The following is a 22,075-nucleotide window of genomic DNA, read 5'->3' as shown; positions in this document are numbered from 1 at the left end:
ACCTCTGTCATCATTTTAAGTGGGGGAACTTGCACAATCGGTGGCTGACTAAATACTTTTTTGCCCCACTGTATGGGTCAGAAAATGCATTACATTTACTGGTTCTTGATTTCGCAATCTTTTCACAATCCCTTTAAATTCAGTTAGCAAGAAATTGAGACTGAGCCTGAGGTCTGAGCTAAACAAAACGAATTTGTGAATCATTACAGGTAGCCATGTGATGCTGACGATGAGAAAAAGCAACAAATGATGACCATTTTGTACCACAGGGGAGGAAATTACCCGGCTAAAAGTAATAGGCACAAACAGTGATGTTGCCAAGTCATAGCTGCAGGGTGACGAGCCCCTCCATTGTGTCTGTGCATGACTATATCCATGCTCATGTTAATCCTTCATTTCTTGTGAAAGTTCAATTAAATTCTATGACTGAAAATGTTTGAATATAAAAAGAGTTGCATGGCTAAGATCAGAGAAAACAGAAAAAAAATTCCCAGACATTTATATGCTCATATCTAGCATCTCTGTAGATTGTCAGAGGGCTTGCATCCAGCTTTGAATTGCTTTGAACGGTCAGAACACGCACGCCCCATCTATCACTTGTTATTATCTGCCAGTTTTGATGCATAAGCTCTTAAGGACAAGCCTAGAGAGAGTGAGACCTGATCGGTATGACATTTGATTCCACTGTGCAGCTAGCAGTCTAAGTACATCCCTAAATCTCATGTGTTGCAATACCTCACTACCAGAAAAAAAACATGTAAATGACTCAAGGCCAAGTTCAATTTGTCCTTTACAAGAGCACTAAATGCCAGATTGTTTTCAATCCATTTTAATGTAAATCAAGTCCAAATAAATAAATAAATAAAATACTCAAATGGGCTGTCAAGAGTAACCATGCTTTCACCACACACACACACACACACACACACACACACACACACACACACACACACACACACACACACGGCCTACTTTTTCAACAGCTCTCTTAAGTGGATCTATTTTAACAAGCTATCTTGTCAAACCAAATGTAGTTTAGCTTATTCTTCCATGAGAGCCCCCCACTGCATGACCCAAAACAAAGCATCTATCAAAGTGACCCGAAACATGATTTGTGATATGACAACATCTTATAATCCGGTGCTCTTCACTGCTGATAAACACTCACATTTCAAACATATTGATGTGAGATGTTGAAATAGCTCCAGCAGATAAGGAGGTCAACCAAATAATCTGTCCCACTCAAATCCCTCTAGCGCTAGCAGTGATACGGTGGAATGGGCTTCTGATGGAGGAGATGAGGCGAAATAGTGAGCCGAGGTCTTTGAAGGGGCTTGTGATACAAATTTTGGACACAGCAAATTTTAATTAATGTTATCAAGCCCTGTGACCTATAAATCTTCCAGCTTGCTTAAAAAAAAAACAACAAAAAAACCAAGTCAAAACCAACTGTTGGTAACCACTTCATCACGCAAATCTTGGTCATAGTAATTCACCAGCTGTTTGTCAGCTAGAAATAGAAAATGAAGGAATACACAACCCAAAGGTGTTCTATTGAATACAGGTCTGCAGACTGTGGAGTACAGTGAACTTGCTTTCATGTTCAATTAAGCAGTTGAATATGAGCTGAGCTTTGTGACATGGTGTATTATCCTGGTGGAAGCAGCCATCAGAAGATGAGTACCCTGGGGATGAATAGATGAACAGCAACAATACTCAAGTAGGCTGTGGTGTTTAAACAATTGGTAACAGTTGGTAATAAGGGCCTAAAGTTGCCAAGAAAACATCCACCACACCGTTATACCACCACCACCAGCCTAAACCATTGACACAAGGCAGGATGATCTAGTTATTGATATCATTAATGCAAAACTCTGAGCCTACAATTTGAAATCAAGACTCATCAGAGCAGGCAATGCTTTCCCTCCCAATCTTCTATTGTCCAATTATGGCGAGACCATGCAAACCGTAGCCTCAGTTATCAGCTGACAGAAGTGACACCTGGTTTGACCATTCTCCTCTGACACAACATGCCCAACAATTTTAAATCAAGAGAACTGCTGTCACTGAATATTTTTCTCTAGACAACCTGTTGTCTTACAACTTAGAGAAGGTTATCTGAGTAAATCCCATCAGTACCACCGGCACAAACAACCATGCCCTAATCAAAGTCATTCTGATGCTTGCTTTAAACTTCAGCAGCTCATCTTGACTGTGTCTACATGGCTAAATCAAACTAATAAAGTGGCCTGTGAGTGTATCTTGAAAGCAAAACCAGAGTTTGATGACAGCTGACAAAGTCACTGAATATTATCATTTGGCATTTCACATTATTGATAAGACCCAGCAAAAATCAGTTTTCTATAAAATCAAACTTTGCTGCTCAACATTCATGATCCAGGTGTCAGACATCAGACCCTCCCACCCCCACAATCCTGAGTTGGATAAATGGTTAAGAAAATTGATGTATGGATGGATGTTTACATTTATCTCCACTCATAATTATACTACAGCACATCCAAGTAAAAATGCACTGAATTGTACTAGTTTCACCATGCTGTAATAAGGCTTGTTATTACAGCTTCAGTATTGGAAAAGCTATTCACATACCACCCCATCAATATTCTGCCTTGTGCATGAGCCTGCCACTTTGCATTTTCTAAAGCAGAAGTGGAGAGCAAAGTGGTGAAAATTATGCATGCAATGACCATGAAAACGGCGGTCCAATGATCACAGTGCAACATAACCTTTTAAAGTGGCTCACTCCATTCATCTTGTATGACAATTTGTTTTTCAAAATGTAATACATTGTTTTCCCGAGCCACAATGCTACCTTCAATACCATATGAGACGAACATGATGAGAGGCAGAGTGGAGAGGGAGGAGGGAGATATTTTAATAGCTGGATTTCTAAGAATATCTTCAGAAGTGCAGTCTGCCAAGCTTTTGTTTTTAACAACGGCTGGCATTCATTTTTACACTACAATAGGAGTGATGATGTCTTGGCTTTAGTTTGATTAACACATGATTTCTTTTGTTGCATCATTTATTTATCTAAGAACAGATTTACACAACATGCAGATGGAGTATAACGCACATGAACCTGCAGAGTTTTTGGATTATTTCATGCAATCACACAGCATTTATTTTTACTAAAACTATGTGCACACTGTGAAGGAATAAATGAAGCAGAAACCAAGACAAGAAAAGGGAACCCAAGCCTTAATTAGGACCATTACATCTGATTTAATAGACTGCAGATGAAATGTTGCTTTTACATATTTTACCTGCCGAGATTGTAAGGTGTGTGAAAGGTGGGTCCACAAAAAGCAAATCAACATTCCTGTATGAAACACTTTGTGCCATCGTCCTTTAAAAGATGCCACAAAAGATCTGATAAACTGCCATCAATTCTCATCAAAATATACTACCTGCCTCGAAATAGCCTACATGGAGGGGCGTGACTATGATCTGTAGTAGCTCTTTTCCACATTTGCATAGAAAGATAAATATAAGCACTTCAGTGATACTGTGAGAAGCTGGATTTTGACCTTTTCTCCTATTAAGCAAATACTCGTACACATCACATGAGTTGGTGAGCTATTCAAGTCCCCTGTTTAATGCTTGCACTATCTGGCAATCGAGTTCGAGTTGCAGGGTGGCTGCTATTGTCAACAAAAGGAAAAGGCTTGTCAGGAAATAGTCCTCATTAGTAATCAGACTTCTTGGTTTGGAGCAATCTCTTAGTTTTCATGGACAGCTCTGACCAACTAAACTCCTTTTGCTTCAGGAATAGATGTTCAACATCACAACAATAAAATCCTGCTTTGTACATCACATTTTAGGGGGAAAAATCCTTACATGGCTTCTGTTTGGAGCGGGTTATTGAGCTAATTCTGGGGGATAGGTGTTCTCTGCTACTGTGATGTGACTTCCATAAAAGCAGACATGGAAAGAATGATTCGATCAAACAAAGAAAGTCAAAGTGTAGCAGCTTTGCTTGTGGTTTTAGTTTGAATAGCAGCCGTACAATAAGTTAAAAATAGCAGCTACAGGGCTGAAGAAGGAAAGAGATAAACATTAGTCATTACAGAGGAATTCCAGCCCGTTTTGATACATGGGGTGAAATCAAAATTTAAACACAAAGAAGCCTCCATTAATACATCTCTTTAACGGAAAAGGTGGGCTGTAAAGGTTTCCTTATAAACAAAATACTGATTTTTTTCCTCATTCACTGAGGTACCAAAAGGTACCACACTTCAGACTAAAAACATAACTGTACTTTATTGTGCTTGAATAACAAAGCACACTTTTCCAATCACAGGTTTTTTGGTTTTTTTAAACACCTTCAAATCTGTTTTTTATGAACGTCCCATCAAAATAAAATTATATTTTCCAGCACTTTTGTACACAGATTTGGAAACTTTAGATTTTTGAGTACCTTTGTAAGTGGCAAATTGAAGGTTAACATGTCAATTTAAGCCTAAGAGCTCATAGTCATAGTAGTACAGTTACTGTATTGCAGCCACAGGCATATATTACCACCGAAGCAGCTTTTTTATTTAGATTTTATTTATTGCAAGCTCCTGAATGTGACACCAACCTGCTAACCTAAGAAATTTGTACTCTGGTACAAAGTTATAATGACAGCAGCTCTAGTATTAGGGCTGAACGATATATCGCATTTGCGATAATATCGCGACATGATCAAGTGCAATTTTCTAACCGCAAAGGCTGCGATTATACTCTGGACATGTCCAAATTCATGGGCTGCATCCTCCTGAGGCCGCATTTGTAGACCGATTACGTCACAGCGACGCGCCGAAGGCTGTCCAAATTACTACCATATCCCAGATTTCATAGCGCGGCCCAGCCAAACTCCAGTTTCCAACAATGGCGGCCGCTACTAAGTTTTAAAATTACTCATACTAATCTTTCAGGGTCACAAAATAAACTTTTAACATATTTTCAGGCGAGAAAGTAGTTGTGTAAACATCAAATATCTGCTCGGTTTATCAAGATATCCCATATTTGCAAAAGTGCTTCGACGTTTTCAGAGGCGTCTGCTACCCACCAGCTCGACAGCTAGCCGGGAGCTCGAGGGTTACTGATGTGGCCGAGAACGGCACAACTCCCGGCACATCATTTTCAGATCACCGCGGAGTTTCGCTGCTCGGGTTAAACGTAATATATAAGTCACTTAGACAACCTAAAAATGTTATTGTTGGGCTTTTTTCAGTGTTTTGTTTGTTCGTGAGTAAATCGGTTTGGCTGAGATTAAAGTTATTAGATTAGATAAAATAAAACTTTATTAATCCCCCGGGTGGGTTCCTCCTTGGTTTTCACACAGCTGACTAAACGTCAAACAGAAAACTTATTAAACAGAAGTATGAGACAGTCGAGAATTTACACCAGTGTCTGGTTATATTTTAGATAGCAAGAAGCAGACGGCCGAGTTTATTAAACTCCACCGAGACAGCGGTGACGCTAATCAGAACTAGCCTTCTGATTAGCTAATCAGAAGGCTAGACCGTCCAATTTCACGCCTTTAAATTTTAAAGGCGTGTTTGTGTGTGTGTGTTTATACAATTGCTATTATGTTTGCACTTTATGTGTAATGTTACTGACTGCAGAGATCAGTAAGATGTGTGTATTTTTTATTTATTAGTTTTATTTATTTAATATTATTTTTTAATTGAATGACTGTCTAGTAGTTCACAGATGTCGAAAAACTGAGTGTGGTAAAGCCACTGATTTTTTTTAATGTATATTTCTGCAATCTGCACATTGTACTGACTTTCATTTTAATGTTTACACCAGGGTTCCTTGTCAGCACTTTATGCTCAGATGTTTGTAAGCTAAAAATAAACTATTGTGTATGTTCAAATATACTGTTGTGATTGAAGAAGTTAAATAAAAATGTCAGTCATCAATTCATGCATCACCTCATGTCATCATAACAGAGGTCTGTCTTCCAGGAAAGAACAGTTTAAAATTAATGTAATATAGTATTGGCCATACTATATGATGTATTGCTTGTCTTTGTTTAATAATACAGAAGACAAAGACCTTAAAAAATAATCGCATATCGCATCGCAATCTTGGGGCAAAAAAATCGCAATTAGATTATTTTCCATAATCGTTCAGCCCTATCTAGTATTGTGCATTTTGCTTTGTTATGTGAAAGAATATTAATGCAGCTTGATCCCAAATGCAAAGAATGGGCTATATGATCCATATCATTTCTGTTTGACCTTTAAAAAAAAAAAAAAAAAAAAAAAAAAAAAAACACAACAGATGTAAACAGATCCAGAATTCAAATTCTGTTCAAAAAGTTACTGGAAGGTTTTATCACCGTTTGAAATCTGGGAAATCCCACATGGGGAGGCAGGAAACCGTCTGCACCCTCCAGCATATCCCAACAAAGTTGCTCTACTCTAACGGACTTCCTGTAGTTTCCTCTGCATATCATAAAATTCTAGTCAACAAAGACCATGCATGAAGGCCACAGAAAATGGCACGATGCACATTTACCTGCAAGTAAATCATTACCCAAGTGTGATTTAGTATTTCCATCCTGATGTAGAAGCACTCTTTTAGTATAGGAACTCAACAACTGTTTTGAAAGCCGTACGTTGTATTTGTATATGTGGTATTATGATTGAGTAGTAGTAAAGTAAACGTGAATTGTGGGGATAAACATTCAAAATCCTAAGTGGCAGCATGGCCTTTAAAAGCAAGAGAGCTACATTTGTGTCAAGTCAACTCAAATTTATTTATTTTGAAGCACATTTAAAAAACAAAAACAAAAAAAAGATTAAAATTACATTAAAAAAGTAGAACAACAGATGAAAAAAAATGTCTATCCATGTTTAATGTATAGACATTTGCCTCTGAGAATCCAAAGCTAACTGCTGAACCTTGATGACTTGAGTGCAGCTCAATAAAACAAAGTGATGTAAGATGTCAAACTGATAACCCCAGTGCGGTACCAGCATGAATACCCTCGACCTTTTAACATTTATTTCAGTGGTTTGAGAGCAGGTGCTGCCTTTCCGATCGTCCTATAGACCTTTGATGGCATCGCTCGACGTCTCAGCAGTCATCGTTTATGGGTTACTGCATCATTCTTCTGACATCTCAGAGAAAACTGTTTGATTTGGATTAAAGGCAGGGTGACTAACTTCATATTCATTGCTGCCCTCTTCCTTTTCCAGCAATAAAGTGAGAAAAAAAAGCAAAAGCAAAATTATTTACTCTTTAATTCTGGCAGAACTACTGGGAGAGTCCTCCCTCAGCCTTTCACCTAAATAAGTCGTTCAATAGAAGCTATGTGCACTCCACCTTTTCTAACAGTTTATAATACTACTCCCTGCCTACAGAGCCTAGAACATAAAGAAAACTAATCAAAAATCTAGACTTTATTTTCCAACATAGAACATGCAGTGATCAAAAGCTTCATAAAGGTTTTATATCCATCTAGAAAAAGAGAAACAAAATGCTGCGATGCCCCAAAATCCAGATCTCAACCAGCCTGAAATGCTGAACCTTAAAAGAGCTGTGCATCAACAAATGCCCACAAACCTCAATGAACTGAAGAAACACTGTAAGGAAGAGTGGGCGAAAGTTCCTCCACACAGAAGGTCACACAGGAAGTTATTAATCAGATGCTGATAAATGTGCTTCTACAAGCTGTTGAATCATGGGGTGTACTTAGTTTTTGCCCCCATACGCTGCATCTGCATTTTGGTTTAGTTTGTTTTAAATCAATTATGACATGGCGTAATATGTCATGTGTTGTTCTTCTTCAAAAGTTGTATTTAGAAAACCTAAAACTGAAAAGGGATATACTTTCCTTTTCACTGTAGAGCTGTGTGAACTTGACCTTTTGTTTTTGGGGTATAATTTAATTCTTTCTTCTGCTTTCGAATGGCCAAAATGTGTTTTGTTAGGTCACAGAGAACTTGATCTTCTCCTCCAAAATCAAATCGTTTCATTATGACGGTAAAGTAAACATTTGTGGAAAAAAGTTTGAGGAACGTCCTCCAGATCAGACTTATCACCCTGTGAAAATATTTGATGAATTGTGAAATAAAAATTATGACCAAGTTGACCCAGATCTATTTAGCAGCTTGTGATGTGTCGAATAAGAGTCCAAAACCTTTTCAAAACTAGAGTGTTTTCAAAGAGCTGATTGATGTGGTGAATAACACCCTGTTGAATCTTTCTAAAACATGCTGCTGGCTTCACATTTAAGATGGACATTGAAAAAAAATAAAAAATTTATACAATTTTAATATTTTTCTTTTTGAAGTCTAAATCGCAGCAAAAAAAAATAAAAAATTTCTGGCACAACTTCACTTGCTTCCAAGGTGCATGGAGAGGATGAAAGAATTCACAAAGTAGGAACTCCAGCAACACTTGAGGGAAGATTAACAACTTAAATAATTGACCAACGCGTTTCGGCTTGTGGCCTTCATCAGGGTCATAGTAAAACATTGTAAAAAAATTGCTTAAATACAAGACAGGAAACAGAAAAAGATTCAAATTAACCAGTCAAAACTTCATAGATGGGTCAGCTGACATATAATAGGTAGGTATTGGTTAATTGGCTAAGTCACGCCCAAGTAAATACCAGACTAGATCATTACTGATTATTCACATTTTGCTCAATGTTCAAGCCTTTTTGAAAATGGGGTTGTACAATAACCAGATTCATACAAATTTTCAGTTAGTGCAGCCGCTTTGACTCCAGCAACCTACGCATTGTGGGTTAGCATGTAGGTATGCAATCACAAGGGTGCAATTTTGCTGGTAAAGTGAGCTTTAACTCAAAACACAATTTCAACACACTGGTTTGAATACACAAGTATTACCTGGGTATTCTACACGTTAATACTTTGATCAGTAAAATAACCGGATAAGTAAAGTCTGAGGGAAAGCAGATGATCCCTTATGAAGGGTAGAATCATTCAATCATGCCCTTTACTAATGCAGAGGAACACGCCTCTAGTTACAGAGCGGCTTCAACTAGAGGAAGTGAATATATCACCAGTGTGTCTGTCTGAAGTGAAGCTGAATATCATTAATTATACTAACACTTTACAGTGTTCATAGCTTTATGGTAAAGTGTCAAGAGTGTCAAGAAACCATCTGTTCTGTGCTTCTAAAACTACTGCACATAACAGACTTCAGGTTTCAATGTAGAAAACCTTTCTGAATCAGAATGACAGCTGACTTGGTCTGAATACAACAGTCAAGCAGCTGACACTGGGACACTTCTCCCCCCTTTCTTAGTTTTCAGCCTAGTCTGTTGCATTTACTCATGTAAAATATTAAGACATGCACTTTATCAACTTGATCTCAGATAGCTTCTGATAAATGTCTCTAAATATTTGCATAGAGTGCAGTAAAACTAAATTAATTTGAGCAATTTGCAAAGCAGTTTACAAAAGGTCAGGGAAAAAAGTTTAGTATTAATCTCTTATAACACTTTTACTGAAAAACAGTTATTGCTGTATGATGCAATTTCAATAGAAATAAAAAAAGTAACTTCTCATGCAATGCTGTGTCATACAAAACAGTTTGCCACATTTTCCACATTCTTAAGTCTATCACAGATATCCAAGGGCAGTTCATTTTCACATTATCTAAGGTTTACCTAAATTGCTAATCAACCTGCCCAAAAACAAAGGAAAAGGTAGACAGCAATGCTATGAAACACTAGAAAGAGAAAAAGCAAGAAAGAACATTTAGACATTAACATTTACATTACTTTCCCTTTAAATCTTTGCTCACACTATATTATGTTGTATCCAGCACATATTATGTTTTAACATTCACAACCCATCTAAGCATCTAGCACTGAAACTTGACTATCTGCCAAATAGTACTGCAATATCATCACTGTGAAAAGAAAGGTTAACACTGCTTGGCCAGAAGCTATAGCGTTCAAACATGTCATTTTAACTAGAACTTCAAGGTGCCAGCATTCAAAAAAAGCACATGCTTTTCACATAACAATGCTTAATATAATAGTTAATTATCTCAGGTAGGTGCAACTCCTAGCTGGTCAATGTACAACTTTATTTTAACAACAGCTGACCTGAGCTGTTGTTAAGTCCACTATCATAATTGTCCTTCAAGTGATTCCACTATTGTTACCATAAATGCTGGAACCAATAAAAATGATGAGTAGCCATTTTATCTTTATATCTCCTGAAGTCAATTGTTGATAGTCCTGCAGTCTCAATGCATAAAACACTTAATACTGTTACCCCTCTGAAAAAGAAAGCTATGACTCAGGAGGCCAGTCCCATGGTTCAATTTACACTTTAAAGCATCAAAGCATTTATAAAGAATTTCAGCCAGTCTGGGAAGATAAGCTAGAAGTGCACATTACTCACTGTTATTGGAAGGAAACAAAAAAAACAACATTTTTTTAACAGGCCGAGACAGTCATAGTAACTCAGTTCAGCCTTTCATTGATTTAGCTGTCAGGACTGAGTCTTTCCAAACTGTCACAGATGTATCATCAAATGGAGCCGCTTTAGAATAAGACCAGATTTAGACTGTTTCTCTGTGAGTTAGCATTAACAATAAGTTGATTTAGACCATAAACGGGCCCCAAATGGATTTGACAAATCTTGAAGACATACCTTGCAGACAATACCTGATTGGAACTGAGATTACTCCAGCAATGACCCAAGGCATAGCTTCAAACTATGCAAGAACTATTCAGACAAATGCAATAAAATGCTACTCTGTCTGTCCATGTATCATAACGTATCATACCTCACAGCTACTGAGATGTTTGTTACATAAGGAGTACCTGTCAAACTGAGTGAAAGGCCTCATGAAGCATGTGGGGTAAAGTCTCCAAATAACCTCTGCAAGTTACCAGCTAGAATGTCAAAAGAATCTGGGTGTACTCTGCATCTCTGATCACCAGCGTTTCTTCACTGGCTCTCAGTTTAAAAAATAAATAAATAAAAAAAAAATCACAAATAGCATTTAAAATCCTTTTCCTCATGTACATAGACTTTAATGAACAAGCTTGATAATATCTTAAGCTGATTCCACACATGAACTGAGAAAACTGTCAGAGGAATTGTCCAAAGCTCTCTCAGATGTAGGACACAGCAGGAGATAGTTCACATCAGCCATGCCCTCAGTACTGGAAATACTCTGTTTGGTTCAAGCGAGGGTGCTGCTGGGTAGCGTGATCATGAGAAAGGACACAAGACAACAGACGAACTAGGAAGTTTGTCGGTCAGAGACTGTTGAACATCCAGTCAAACCATGTCAGATGTTTTACATCCTGACATGTTTTTCCACTGGGTAATCTCTATAATACTATAATGCATGAAAACAGCTTTAAAGACTTATCATAATATCATCCTAGTAGAGCTCTTTGTAGTATAGTGCAGACTTCAAGAGTATCCAAATTAGGACGGCAGGCAAAGCTATCAGGATCCTGTGTTGTGGACAGACACCCTGCTCTACTTTAAACAAGCGGCCCAAAACTTCTCTTCGGGGCAAAAATTGCATAAAGATTAAATGAAACTTAAATGAAGTGACCCTAGCCATTTACTTAACGGTACAGTATTAATCTGTGTGCAAGAAAATACAAATGATAGCGGGCATAATTACCCCTGTGGCTCTTGGGCACAGTTTTATTATCAGCTTGTTGGTGTTTGAGAGCCTTCAACAGCGCCTGTTCCCAGTTTCCGCCATCATAACCATTAGCATCTTGACAAAATGCCTTTGTGAGCTGGCACAGTTACAGGCGAAACAATAAGTAGAGATGTAGGCCAAGTAGTAGGCTACACTACCCTGACCCTGTTTCTTAAAAGCAGGCAGTCACTGCAACAACCGCAAATGGCGAGAAATCTATGAGCAGTTAATCTTTTACTATTTGTTCAGCATTCTACATTTAAAAACAAACCTAAACCAGAACAGTTTGGAGAATGGTACAAGTGACTCAGGTTTGAGTGAAAGAACAACACTCAAAGAATATTAATTTAACAGAAGTTGCAGGAAGACAAAAACCATTAATCAAAAATAATCAAATTAATAACGCAAGTTTTTCTTTTGGTTTCCTGGAATGTTTGTTCTCTGACAATAATTGGAAACTTTAAAACTAACTTTCAATTAAAAAACATATGCGATTACATCTAGACTACTGTGTGTGCAACAAGACTTTAAGTTGGATGTGTTGCCTGCTTGATAAATGTATTCTAGCCACACTTTGCCAATTGTGCATACGAGCTGATTAGTTTACAAATAAACTTGCAGAATGTAGTAATTCTAATAATTGGAATTGTGCTCACTGAAGTAAAACTTGTATAAACAATAAAGCTAATTGGTTATTCACTGCTGTGTGTTACAAGTCTACATTTGGTGGTCGCCTGGAATCTAAGTTTGCTCACTTACAAAGAAATGAACAGTCTCTAATTTTTTGGTAGTTTCATTTTAATACACAGAGAGAATATCAACCAAAAATCCAGAAACAAACCCCACATTTCATTAAAATTAAATATTGCTTTTAGTGTCATTGAGTAGAATGAGTATTTGATACCCTACCAACCAGAATTTTGACTCCCACAGATTGTTTGTGGGCACACAAATTACAATGAATCAATTACAGATACTCCCAACTTCAACTAGTTGTGTGTATATAACACACGCGTCCACAGAATCAATTTCTTCCATTACAACTTCACCACCACCATAGGTGAGACCAAAGAGCTGTCAAAGGATGTCAGGAACAAGACTATAGACCTGCACAAGGCTACATGTGCTAAAAGACCATCTGCAAGAAGCTTGGTGAGAAAGTGACAATGCTGGTGTGAATATTTGGAAAGGGAAGAAATATAACGCACTTAGAAACGCAGTCTCCAACAACACCATTAGCAACACACTATACAATAAGGTCCAACCGTTCAAGAAAGAACTTGTACAGGTCCAACTTAAGTTTCCCAGTGAACATCTAAATGATTCAGAGAAGGCTTGGGAGAAAGTGCTGTGTCCAGATAAAAATCAAGCTATTTGGCATCAACTCAACCTGTCGTGTTTGACGGAAGAGAAATGCTGAGTATGACCCAAAGAACACCATCCCTACAGTCAAGCATGGAGGTGGAAGCATTATGCTTTGGGGCTGTTTTTCTTCTAACGATACATGAAAACTTGAAGGTACATAAAGGGCAGGGCTATGTAATGTAAAACCTTAGACTTCCTGCCCTCAGCCAGAACACTGAAGATGACTCATGGATTGGTTATCCAACATGGCAGTAACCTGAAACATGGCACTAAGGCAACAAAGGAGTGGCTAAAGAAGAAGGACATTAAGGTCATGGACTGGGTCACTCAAGTACATGTATTGCTTGAGGATCAAATACTTTTTTCACTCAATGACATTTAAATGAATTTATAACTTTTCTGTAATATGTTTTCTTTTTTTCCTGGACTTTTGTTTGATATTTTCTCTCTCTGCATTAAAAGGAAACTATCAGAAAAAATAGAGACTGGCTTTTCTTTGTAAGTGAGCAAGCATACAAATTCAGCAGGGAACAAAGTAATTATTTTCCCCACTGTACTCCAGAGGTAGTTACCACTAAACTGTCATGTGGAACAAGTTTCCCTAACCACACTCCTGAAGTAGGATGTGACACCAGGCAACTGTTCCCACCCAGTGCTTATCAACGCTCCCATTAAATCTTTTTAAAGCAAAAACAGGAAAAACAAAGCACACTTCTCAGAGATATTTCATGTAACTACAGTGTCCCAAAATACTATATCTCAAGCTTTTAACGGTCTCTAAATTCTTGTTATGTAAGACATTATATCTCTCCGATGACACGCATCTCTTTCAAACCCTGTTAAATCCTGAGGCCATCTGCCTATTTGTCAACAAACAGCAGACAATGAGGCATGATGGGTGCATTATCTGACCTGCTCCAGGGCTAAATAAAGACACTGCATAAAGAAGGAGAAAACAGGCATTCCAGTTGTGGCTTTTTAAACCCACTTACACCTATAGCTCATCCAGACCAGCTAATCCTGTTTACCCTCAAGAAAACTCACTGTGGTGATTTCACTGTTATTTCTATGAAAAAGACATGACTGCCAAAATGGTGCAACGAACACAAATGCCCTCTTTTGTTTAGGGAAACAAAAAGACCATTTACGGAAACAATGAGCACTGAATATTATTCTGAAAATAAAATAAACAGACAGTCATGCTGACAGTCAACAGTCCTATACCACTTCGGACTACCTTCAGATACAGTGATGCAAGAAGAAAGAGGTGTGACCCTGAAATTGGGCTGATGCGACAGACAATTGAGAGAAGCAGATAGCATTTCATTCATGTGTCAGATTAAAGGGCTCTTTGTTACTGCCAGAGAGGGCAAAGCATGCCTGGAGAGAGCACAAGCATCGCCCTCACTCTTACAGCTTTTGTGCCAGACTGCTTGCAAATGAAGGGAGAATGTGTGTGTGCTTGTGGGCAACATATGCACACAAGCAGTGAATTATGAAAAAGAAAAAAAGAAAAAAGACTCAAGTGTTCATATTAACACTTGTCTACCATCTTGGGGATTATCTTATTGCAACCATCGCTAGTTTCTAGTCAGGGCAAAAATAGCCTGTATCTGCTGATAAGAATAAAGCTACTAAACTCAATTTCACAGTTTTAAAGCGTGACACATAATAATTCCACAGAACAACTACTTTTCGGGATTTATTCCTGCACTGGGAAGTAATAAGGGTCCCAGGCAGCCTATTTAAAGAAATAAAAAGGGAAGATGCAAGTTTAGAACAATTAATTTCACTTATGACAGCCTATCTCAAAGGAGGATCCTCTGTGTCAACATCAGTCCCACAGATGATAAAGTGGGCAACAAGGCACTATCAAACACAAACTGCACATGCTCAGAAGCACAAAGACAAAGAAAGAGACCTTAAAATATCACTGAAGAAACAGAATAAAACTGATTTGCCTCGTTGACACAACTAGAAATACAGAATGCCTGGAAAACAGTAGCCTCGTAGAAGGGAAATTAAATGCAAGTAGATATCATAAAAAAGGATAAAGACATGCCCAAAAAGAGGCCATCTAAGCTATAGCTACAGCTAAATACAGATTTAATACATAGTGTTGCAGCAGGTAGTTCAAATACGGTGGCTCAAGACAAACTGAAGCACATGGACAGACAAATTCCAACACTCCACATTTTAACATTTGAAAAAATGAAATGAGAAACGTCAACTTTATGAATGAAATTATGATTTTACTATACGCCATCTTCCAGAAAGCCCTGTAGCATAACAAGATCACTTTGGTTAATGAAGCCCTGTGGCACAGACTGCATTTTCAGATACATGAATAAACCTATCCCATATTAAATAAATCATAACTAAATAGAAACATCACAGAGTTTTATTTGTGGCTTCTTCTGCTACGAGCCTTCAGGCTGTAGTTCTTTGTGATAAACACAAATACTTTGATGTGATGCATCATTTTCATAAAGGAAATCAAAACTAACACTTAAATGATCATAGCCAGTGTATTCATATAGTTGTGGGCTGCATAGCTGTCTGCCATCGGCTCTATGACCTTGTATTCAGGTAATGCCGCCGTTACATTCCACCCATCTCCTGTGTCACCTAACAGAGGAGCCATGATTCCAGCTCAGCCTGGCTCCTCTTCACAGAGCGTCACATTAGTCAGTGCTTTATTGGGCCTAGGAGATTACCTACCCTATGTAAGGCAGCGGTATACCTCTTTCATTCTCTTATATTGGGATAACCGCAAGAGCCCCGACGTCCCACTGCTTCATTTTAAAGTGCCCATGTATTAACAGTATTTACACCCTCTGAGATGTCCATTAAACACAATAAACCCTAATGAAGGAATACTGATATTGCCTAATTGCAGCCTTTTATTTCCTCATTTATTTCTATCCTATGTAGCAACATGTAATTATGTGTGATTATGCATTACAAGGCTGTCTTTGCAAATCTACAATAAAGTCTGCTAACTAAAAGAGAATTACATCAGCAGACAGATACAGACAGTAACGTTTATTACTGGCTCAACTGAGAATTAACACCCCAGTCTGCAGCTCTTTCCAGCTTTCAGCACACTATTTCAGTTAGCCAGAACAAAAACAAAACAGTGGCACTTCCTCTAAAGCTGTGGGCAGCCACTTAAAGCACAAGGGCGCAAACAAACCGATTCTACACTACCTGCCTTAAAAAGGGGGGAAACAAGTGTAAACGAGTGACTACTAGACAAAGTCAAACATTTACTCAAGCCCAAGAGACCCACACATTTTCCCCCTCAAAAGTTGGCATGGGGTTAAAACATCAGTGACCATTGGACTTAACATTTTGACAGAAAGCCAGATATCAATATCTCAGACTTGCTAAATGTTGAACTTTGTTCACCAATTCATCTGTGTTTCAAGAAGTGCCATGTATAATCTGTAATCTAGTGGGATGAAAACTGTAACTCAGCTTCCCTTTGTCCTAACCAGTGTGGTTTGGGGATTGTTTGGTTTTTTAAGCCCACTGATTGGCCAATAGAGCAGGCTGTAACACTTTGGCAATAATTAGTTTCACTTCGTTTTAAAGAAATATTCATTACTTTTGTTTTAATAGTTAAAAGGTTAGAAAACATTATTTAAAAAAAAAAAAAAGCTCAACTATCAATTTGTGTGGCCTGTTGTCATAATGTGCACAAATCATGTTGTACACCCAATAACATCTTGACACAAGTGCTTTCAGTTTCTCTGGCTCCATTCAGGGTGGGTGCTGCTATGCTTTAGACATGCAAAACAAACAACAACAACAACAACAACAACAACTACAAAAAACGTGGACACCTGTTGAACCATTATGAACATGTATGATCAAGAGTAATAAGCACATAAAGACATAGTAAAAAGAAAGTATGCCATCTTTCAGGTCTGTGTCTTTATATATCAGGATATAACAAAAAAAATTCTGTTCCTTAGTGGGTCCGCTAAAGAACAGAGCTACTATTTAATTCCTGCTAATCACTGATAACCTCTATAAAAGCAGACGTTTTGGTAGTTTGTTGGTCTGGAGCATTCAGCTGTGTGTTATCACAATGCCAAGGAGCAAAGACATCCACAGTGATCTCAGAGAAGAAGAATTGTTGCTGCCCATCAACCTGCAAAGTCTAATAAGGCCATTTCCAAATGATATGAAGTAATTCTGCAATGGGAAATATTATTGACAAGTACAAAACATTCAAGACTGTTTCCAGTGTTCCCGGGAATAGAAATCCCAGTAAATTGACCCCAAGGTCAAACATTATGCTGCTTTTGGTTTCTACCTTATTCAGAAGGGGTAGCAACAGCAGGTAGCGCTGCATATTTAAGTTAACAGTTTAAATCCCAGAAAGTTGATTCTGTTTTAGTGGGAGGGAAGTCTCATCAATCAAGTTTCCTGACATCTTCACTCCCAGCTGAACATCAAGTCCAAGTGTGACTGGGAATATGATCCCAAACACAGCCTCAGATCTACAAGCAGAATGGCTGAAAAAGAAAACAATCAAGGTGCTACAATGTCCCAGTCAAAGTCCAGACCTCAACGCAATGGAAATGCTGCAGCAGGACTTTTAAAAGAGCTGTGTATAAACAAATGCCTGCAAAACTCAATGAACTGAAGCAACGCTGTAAAGAATAGAGGGACAAAATTCCTCCACAGTGATGTGAGAGACTGAAAGTCATACAGAGAATCATTACTTCAAGTTATTGCTGCTAAATATGATTGTACAAGCTACTCAGCTCTTCATTCACCGCTAAGCATTTTGACTTAGCTTTTGTTAAATAAATAATGACGTGGTGAAATGTGTCGAGTCTTGTTGTTCATCAGAGGTTGTATTTAAATTATTTTAAAACCTGGTAAGAACCAGATGATTTTTTAACTACATCTCAATACATAAAAACTTAGAATTCCCATATTCTTTCTTTACCATAAGTGTGAAAGCCACTGCAGAGGTAATCCGTTTGAAGCGAAAATATGCCTTTTTTTGCACATTGTTCCTCTGGCTGTGTGCAAACTTGTGTATTTGATGCAGACTCTGGAAAAATAAAAACTTGCCATACTCAGATCCAAGAAAATAAAGAAACAAAACATGTTTATGCTGTGAAATTCATCCCTTGTATTACACCAGTGCTGCTTTAAACAGATTGAATTTGTTAGCCAAGACAGGTCCAATGAGCCATGACAGGGCAAGACTTCATAGGACCAAAATATAAAAAAAAAAAAAACTGTCTCTGAATACAGATATTGTACTCTGCCACACAGATTACGGTTTGTTTGTTTTTTTTTCCTTTCCTCTATTTAAAAGTAAACTTGAATACCGGATTATGTATCAACAGTTCAGCTGTTGCACTGACAAAAGTTCAGCTCTCTATTCTCTGGCCTGCTCATCTTTACTTTCACTTTTAACTGACAGCTATATACCCCTTGAACCTTGTATCGAGATAGCGTGAAGCAGATCGACCAACTGGGGGGGGACAAAACAGCGTAACACTCAGACTGTGACTGTGTGAAGCAAACTCTTCTTTGCCCCCATCTATAGCAAATTCCTGACTCCAGGCACAAACAGGGCCGGCACATGAGCCCGTTTTTCTAAAAACAACTGAATAGTGGCGTTTATAACCCAAGCCCACGTGCTGCGAGTCATCACAACCACTGCTGATGAGTTGTGACACAGAGAGACAATACTCTTGGGGAAACCATGTAGTATTTAATCAATGTAGGGCTCTGGCAGATACTACCAAAGAGAAAACTATGACCACTGTGATAAATCAGACTATCATGTGGAAAGCTGTAGAATGTTGTAAGCATAATGAAATGCACAGCACCTCCTGAAAAATGACACTGTCCATGATAAAAATGCAGTCCAGAAGAGCTGCAGTGAGACAGAGGAGCCTGTACAGATCATATTTGTACAATGATGGCTTTCTCAGCTTAAAGGGGAAAAAAAAAAAAAAAAAAAAAAAAAAAAAAACACACACACACAAAAAAACAATTGTACATATAGTCACTGGAAGCTGCTACTAAAAACAATACTTCCCCGTGATACTGCATTTACATTGTCTGCTTTTCCAGTCAGCGGTCCTCGCTTGCAATCACATGTCTGTCTAAAATTAATAATAGCAACAGACAGACAAGACTGGACACAAAAAATAAAGAAATAAATGAGGAAAAAGCGAAAAAAAAAAGCTTTGCTTTTGCAGCATCCTGGTGACACTACAAACGTGTCCAATCAAAGTAGGTCAGTGTAACATGGGTCAGTATAAGAGTGGAAAGACAAGTTAACTGATCGCTTTTTGTCTGAAAGGCATTTAATCATCATCTGCTTTGTTAATCAATTCACCGCTTAGTTTTTCTTCTTGGTTAAATGAAGTTTTCAGGCTCTCAGCTGTGCTGATATTTAGCTGATGGGATAGTTTGTGTTTAGTAGTACTTACAAATATCTCGCCATGAGTCAGACATCTACTTGCAGTTCATTAGCCTCCTCTGTGGGGGTTGGCGTTGGGAGTAAACTATACTATATGACTATAGGCGAGCCTCCCCTATCTAAAGGATTCCATTGTTGTACCACTGTGACAAAGCAGTTTTGCAGGTTCTACCTTCACGTCTCCTCCCTCTCCCTTCCTCCCACACCTCACCAGTGAAAGCTGCATTTGAGCATGCTCCCATTCATCACGGTAAGTTTCCTTGTTACTGGTAGTTTCATTCATTCTCATGCAGACACCGCAAAGTCACTTTGTGAAAAGCTTTGAGGCAGGCGAGGGCTATCAGTACTGCAGACAGGCCAAGCTGGGGTACATGCTTTAAGGTGGCCAACAGGTAACAGACAGATAAGGCACCCAGTATGACTGACCTGGATATGTCACACACTCTCTCACACACACACACACAAAAAAGCACTGACTGATTTGCTGCTGCCGCAGTATTTTCTCTGCCACGATTATGCTCACATTGGTCATCATGTCATGTTCAATAACAACCTTAGCAACATGTTTTTAACACTGATAATTACATGTGTACATGCAGGGGCCCAATAAGACAACAGAACAATGCAGCATAAGAAACTGTATGACATGCATGTCTAAATAATGAGAACCTGCTCTGATGAGCCCAATCACTCCAGCTATCTGTAAACAACAAACCAACAATATACCATTTAATTTACAGGGCCACATGGATAATAAGGGTTCATTAGAGAGAGAGGTCCTATAGCTGTGACTCACTGCAGTTTCCAGTGTAGGCTGCTTGCCTTTAAGTCAATATGGCCACACTTAGTAGAAAGTATCGATTTTGTCAGTGCTGACAGACGATCAACGCCTTTCTTTTATGCAAATATGGGTGTAAGCCAGACTTTCCCAAAGATTCACAGCCAGTACCACAGCGTGACAGTGCTATCTATGGCCTATTCTGAGCCCCATAATCAGCTTACCAGGTTGAACACCGTCTCCACAATGTCTCGGTTGGAAACTTCCCCAACTTCCACCAGGCCGGTGAGCACGGCGAATTTCATTCTTATCCCCCTGATAGGCACTCCGGGGTTGAGCCCCACGGCGCCAGGTCGCCCGTCCTTCCCTTCACCTGGCGGTGCAGCGCCCGCTGTCTCCTCGCTAGCCATTGCTAAGGAAGCGGACGGGACAGGTGGCGTTCACAGGTAAGGCACCTGTTCACCTCCAATGGTGACAGTGGAGCCGATGTCAGAAGAGGGAAATAAGGGGGAGGGGGGTTTATCTCCCCTTCAGCTGAGTTGTTGACAGTCTATAGGCACATAAGCAAGACGTTTCCCTCCCATCCAAAAACAGCCTCGAAAGTGGGTAAAAAAAAACAAAAACGAGAGAATTTGATGACCGCTGACACCGCGAGGCTGGAAATGTCAGTGCTCCTCTCCACGGTGAACTACTCCTCTGCCCTGTAACTTGATGCCACACGGAGGGTTTTACACTGTTAAAAGCCGTGGAAAGTGTGGTGCAGGTAACAAGGGCAGAAGCAGGTGAAGAAGAGTTCGCCCTTTTACCTGTGTCCTCCCGTGCTCCTGTGCACAAACGGCAAGCGAGGATACTTTAATATCTCCGCACAGCAGTGGAAGTTGCTATTGTCACTGAGTCCACTCACTTGACAGGTAGCGCTTGGCATAATAAAAAAAAAAACTCAAACTGAATGGAAGCAAGTCCGCCAACAGCTCCGGAGAAAGCCGACAAAGAGCTGAGGTCCGCTCGGTGACCCCCTCCTCCTCCTCGGGAAACTCCGCACACTTGGCTAAATGGCAACGTTGACCCAGCTGCGCTGCATTTGCTTCCTGATCTACCCCGGTAGCTTCAGCTCGTCACCGCCATGACAGTATAGCCCTTGAGTGAGTGGCGCATGCGCAGTACACAACTGGGGACTGTTAAGCTCAGTGGCAGGTGTGCAGCTCAGGTGGTTTTCTAGCTCCGTGCACAGGGACTGCGTTCAAATCAACAGCGTGTGAACTGAGTTACTGCGAAACGTTAACGGTTTGAGCCCTGCCGCTTAGAAGTCCTCTCTAAACAGGCTCCACACAACAAAACTCGCGATTTCACAGTCTCTCTACACGCACACCACATCATTAACATCAGTAACACAAGGAGGCAAAATAAAATGCACAACAGTAGTCCGCTAACCTCAGCGAGAGAGCTACATTATCACCGTTTAAGCAATGCCAGCTAAAATTAATGTGGGACTATAAGCTTGGAAATTTTGCGTCTGAGCTGTGTCTGTCGCACAGTATGCATATTTACACATTACAGGTTATTGAAAGTGTCTTTGTTCCGTTTTCGGGAAAAGCAGCTTGCTACCCTAACCTCAGGACAATGCACATGTCACGTGAACCCAATGTAAACTACAATGCTGAAGGGAGGACGTATAATAGTAAGCAGATAATGCTGCACTTTAATATTTCAAAAAGTTACACAGACCATGGGGCTGTTTATGATAATCCAGGTTTGACTGTATGCTGTGTATCAGCATGCATATAAACCTCAGG

General features: G+C 39.2%; 1 protein-coding gene across 4 annotated transcripts in view; it reads right to left on the bottom strand.

The window, feature by feature from the left end:
* lrba (LPS-responsive vesicle trafficking, beach and anchor containing) overlaps positions 1–21,413 on the bottom strand; it is a 177,328-nt gene extending 155,915 nt beyond the window's left edge. For all 4 annotated transcript variants that reach the window (XM_085458994.1, XM_085458995.1, XM_085458996.1 and 1 more), the window contains exon 1: positions 20,507–21,413. In XM_085458994.1, coding sequence (XP_085315120.1) covers positions 20,507–20,692 — 186 coding nt within the window. In that variant the 5' untranslated portion in view covers positions 20,693–21,413. The remainder of the gene's footprint in view (positions 1–20,506) is intronic.
* Positions 21,414–22,075: the final 662 nt, after the last annotated feature.

The sequence above is a fragment of the Copadichromis virginalis genome, linkage group LG6, assembly GCF_057382275.1.
Source record: "Copadichromis virginalis isolate Kocher_CV1m ecotype Utaka linkage group LG6, C_Virginalis_male_GT1.1, whole genome shotgun sequence".
Classification (NCBI taxonomy): domain Eukaryota; kingdom Metazoa; phylum Chordata; class Actinopteri; order Cichliformes; family Cichlidae; genus Copadichromis; species Copadichromis virginalis.
The sequence above is the reverse complement of the archived record's forward strand: the minus strand, read 5'-3'. Positions and strand labels throughout refer to the sequence as shown.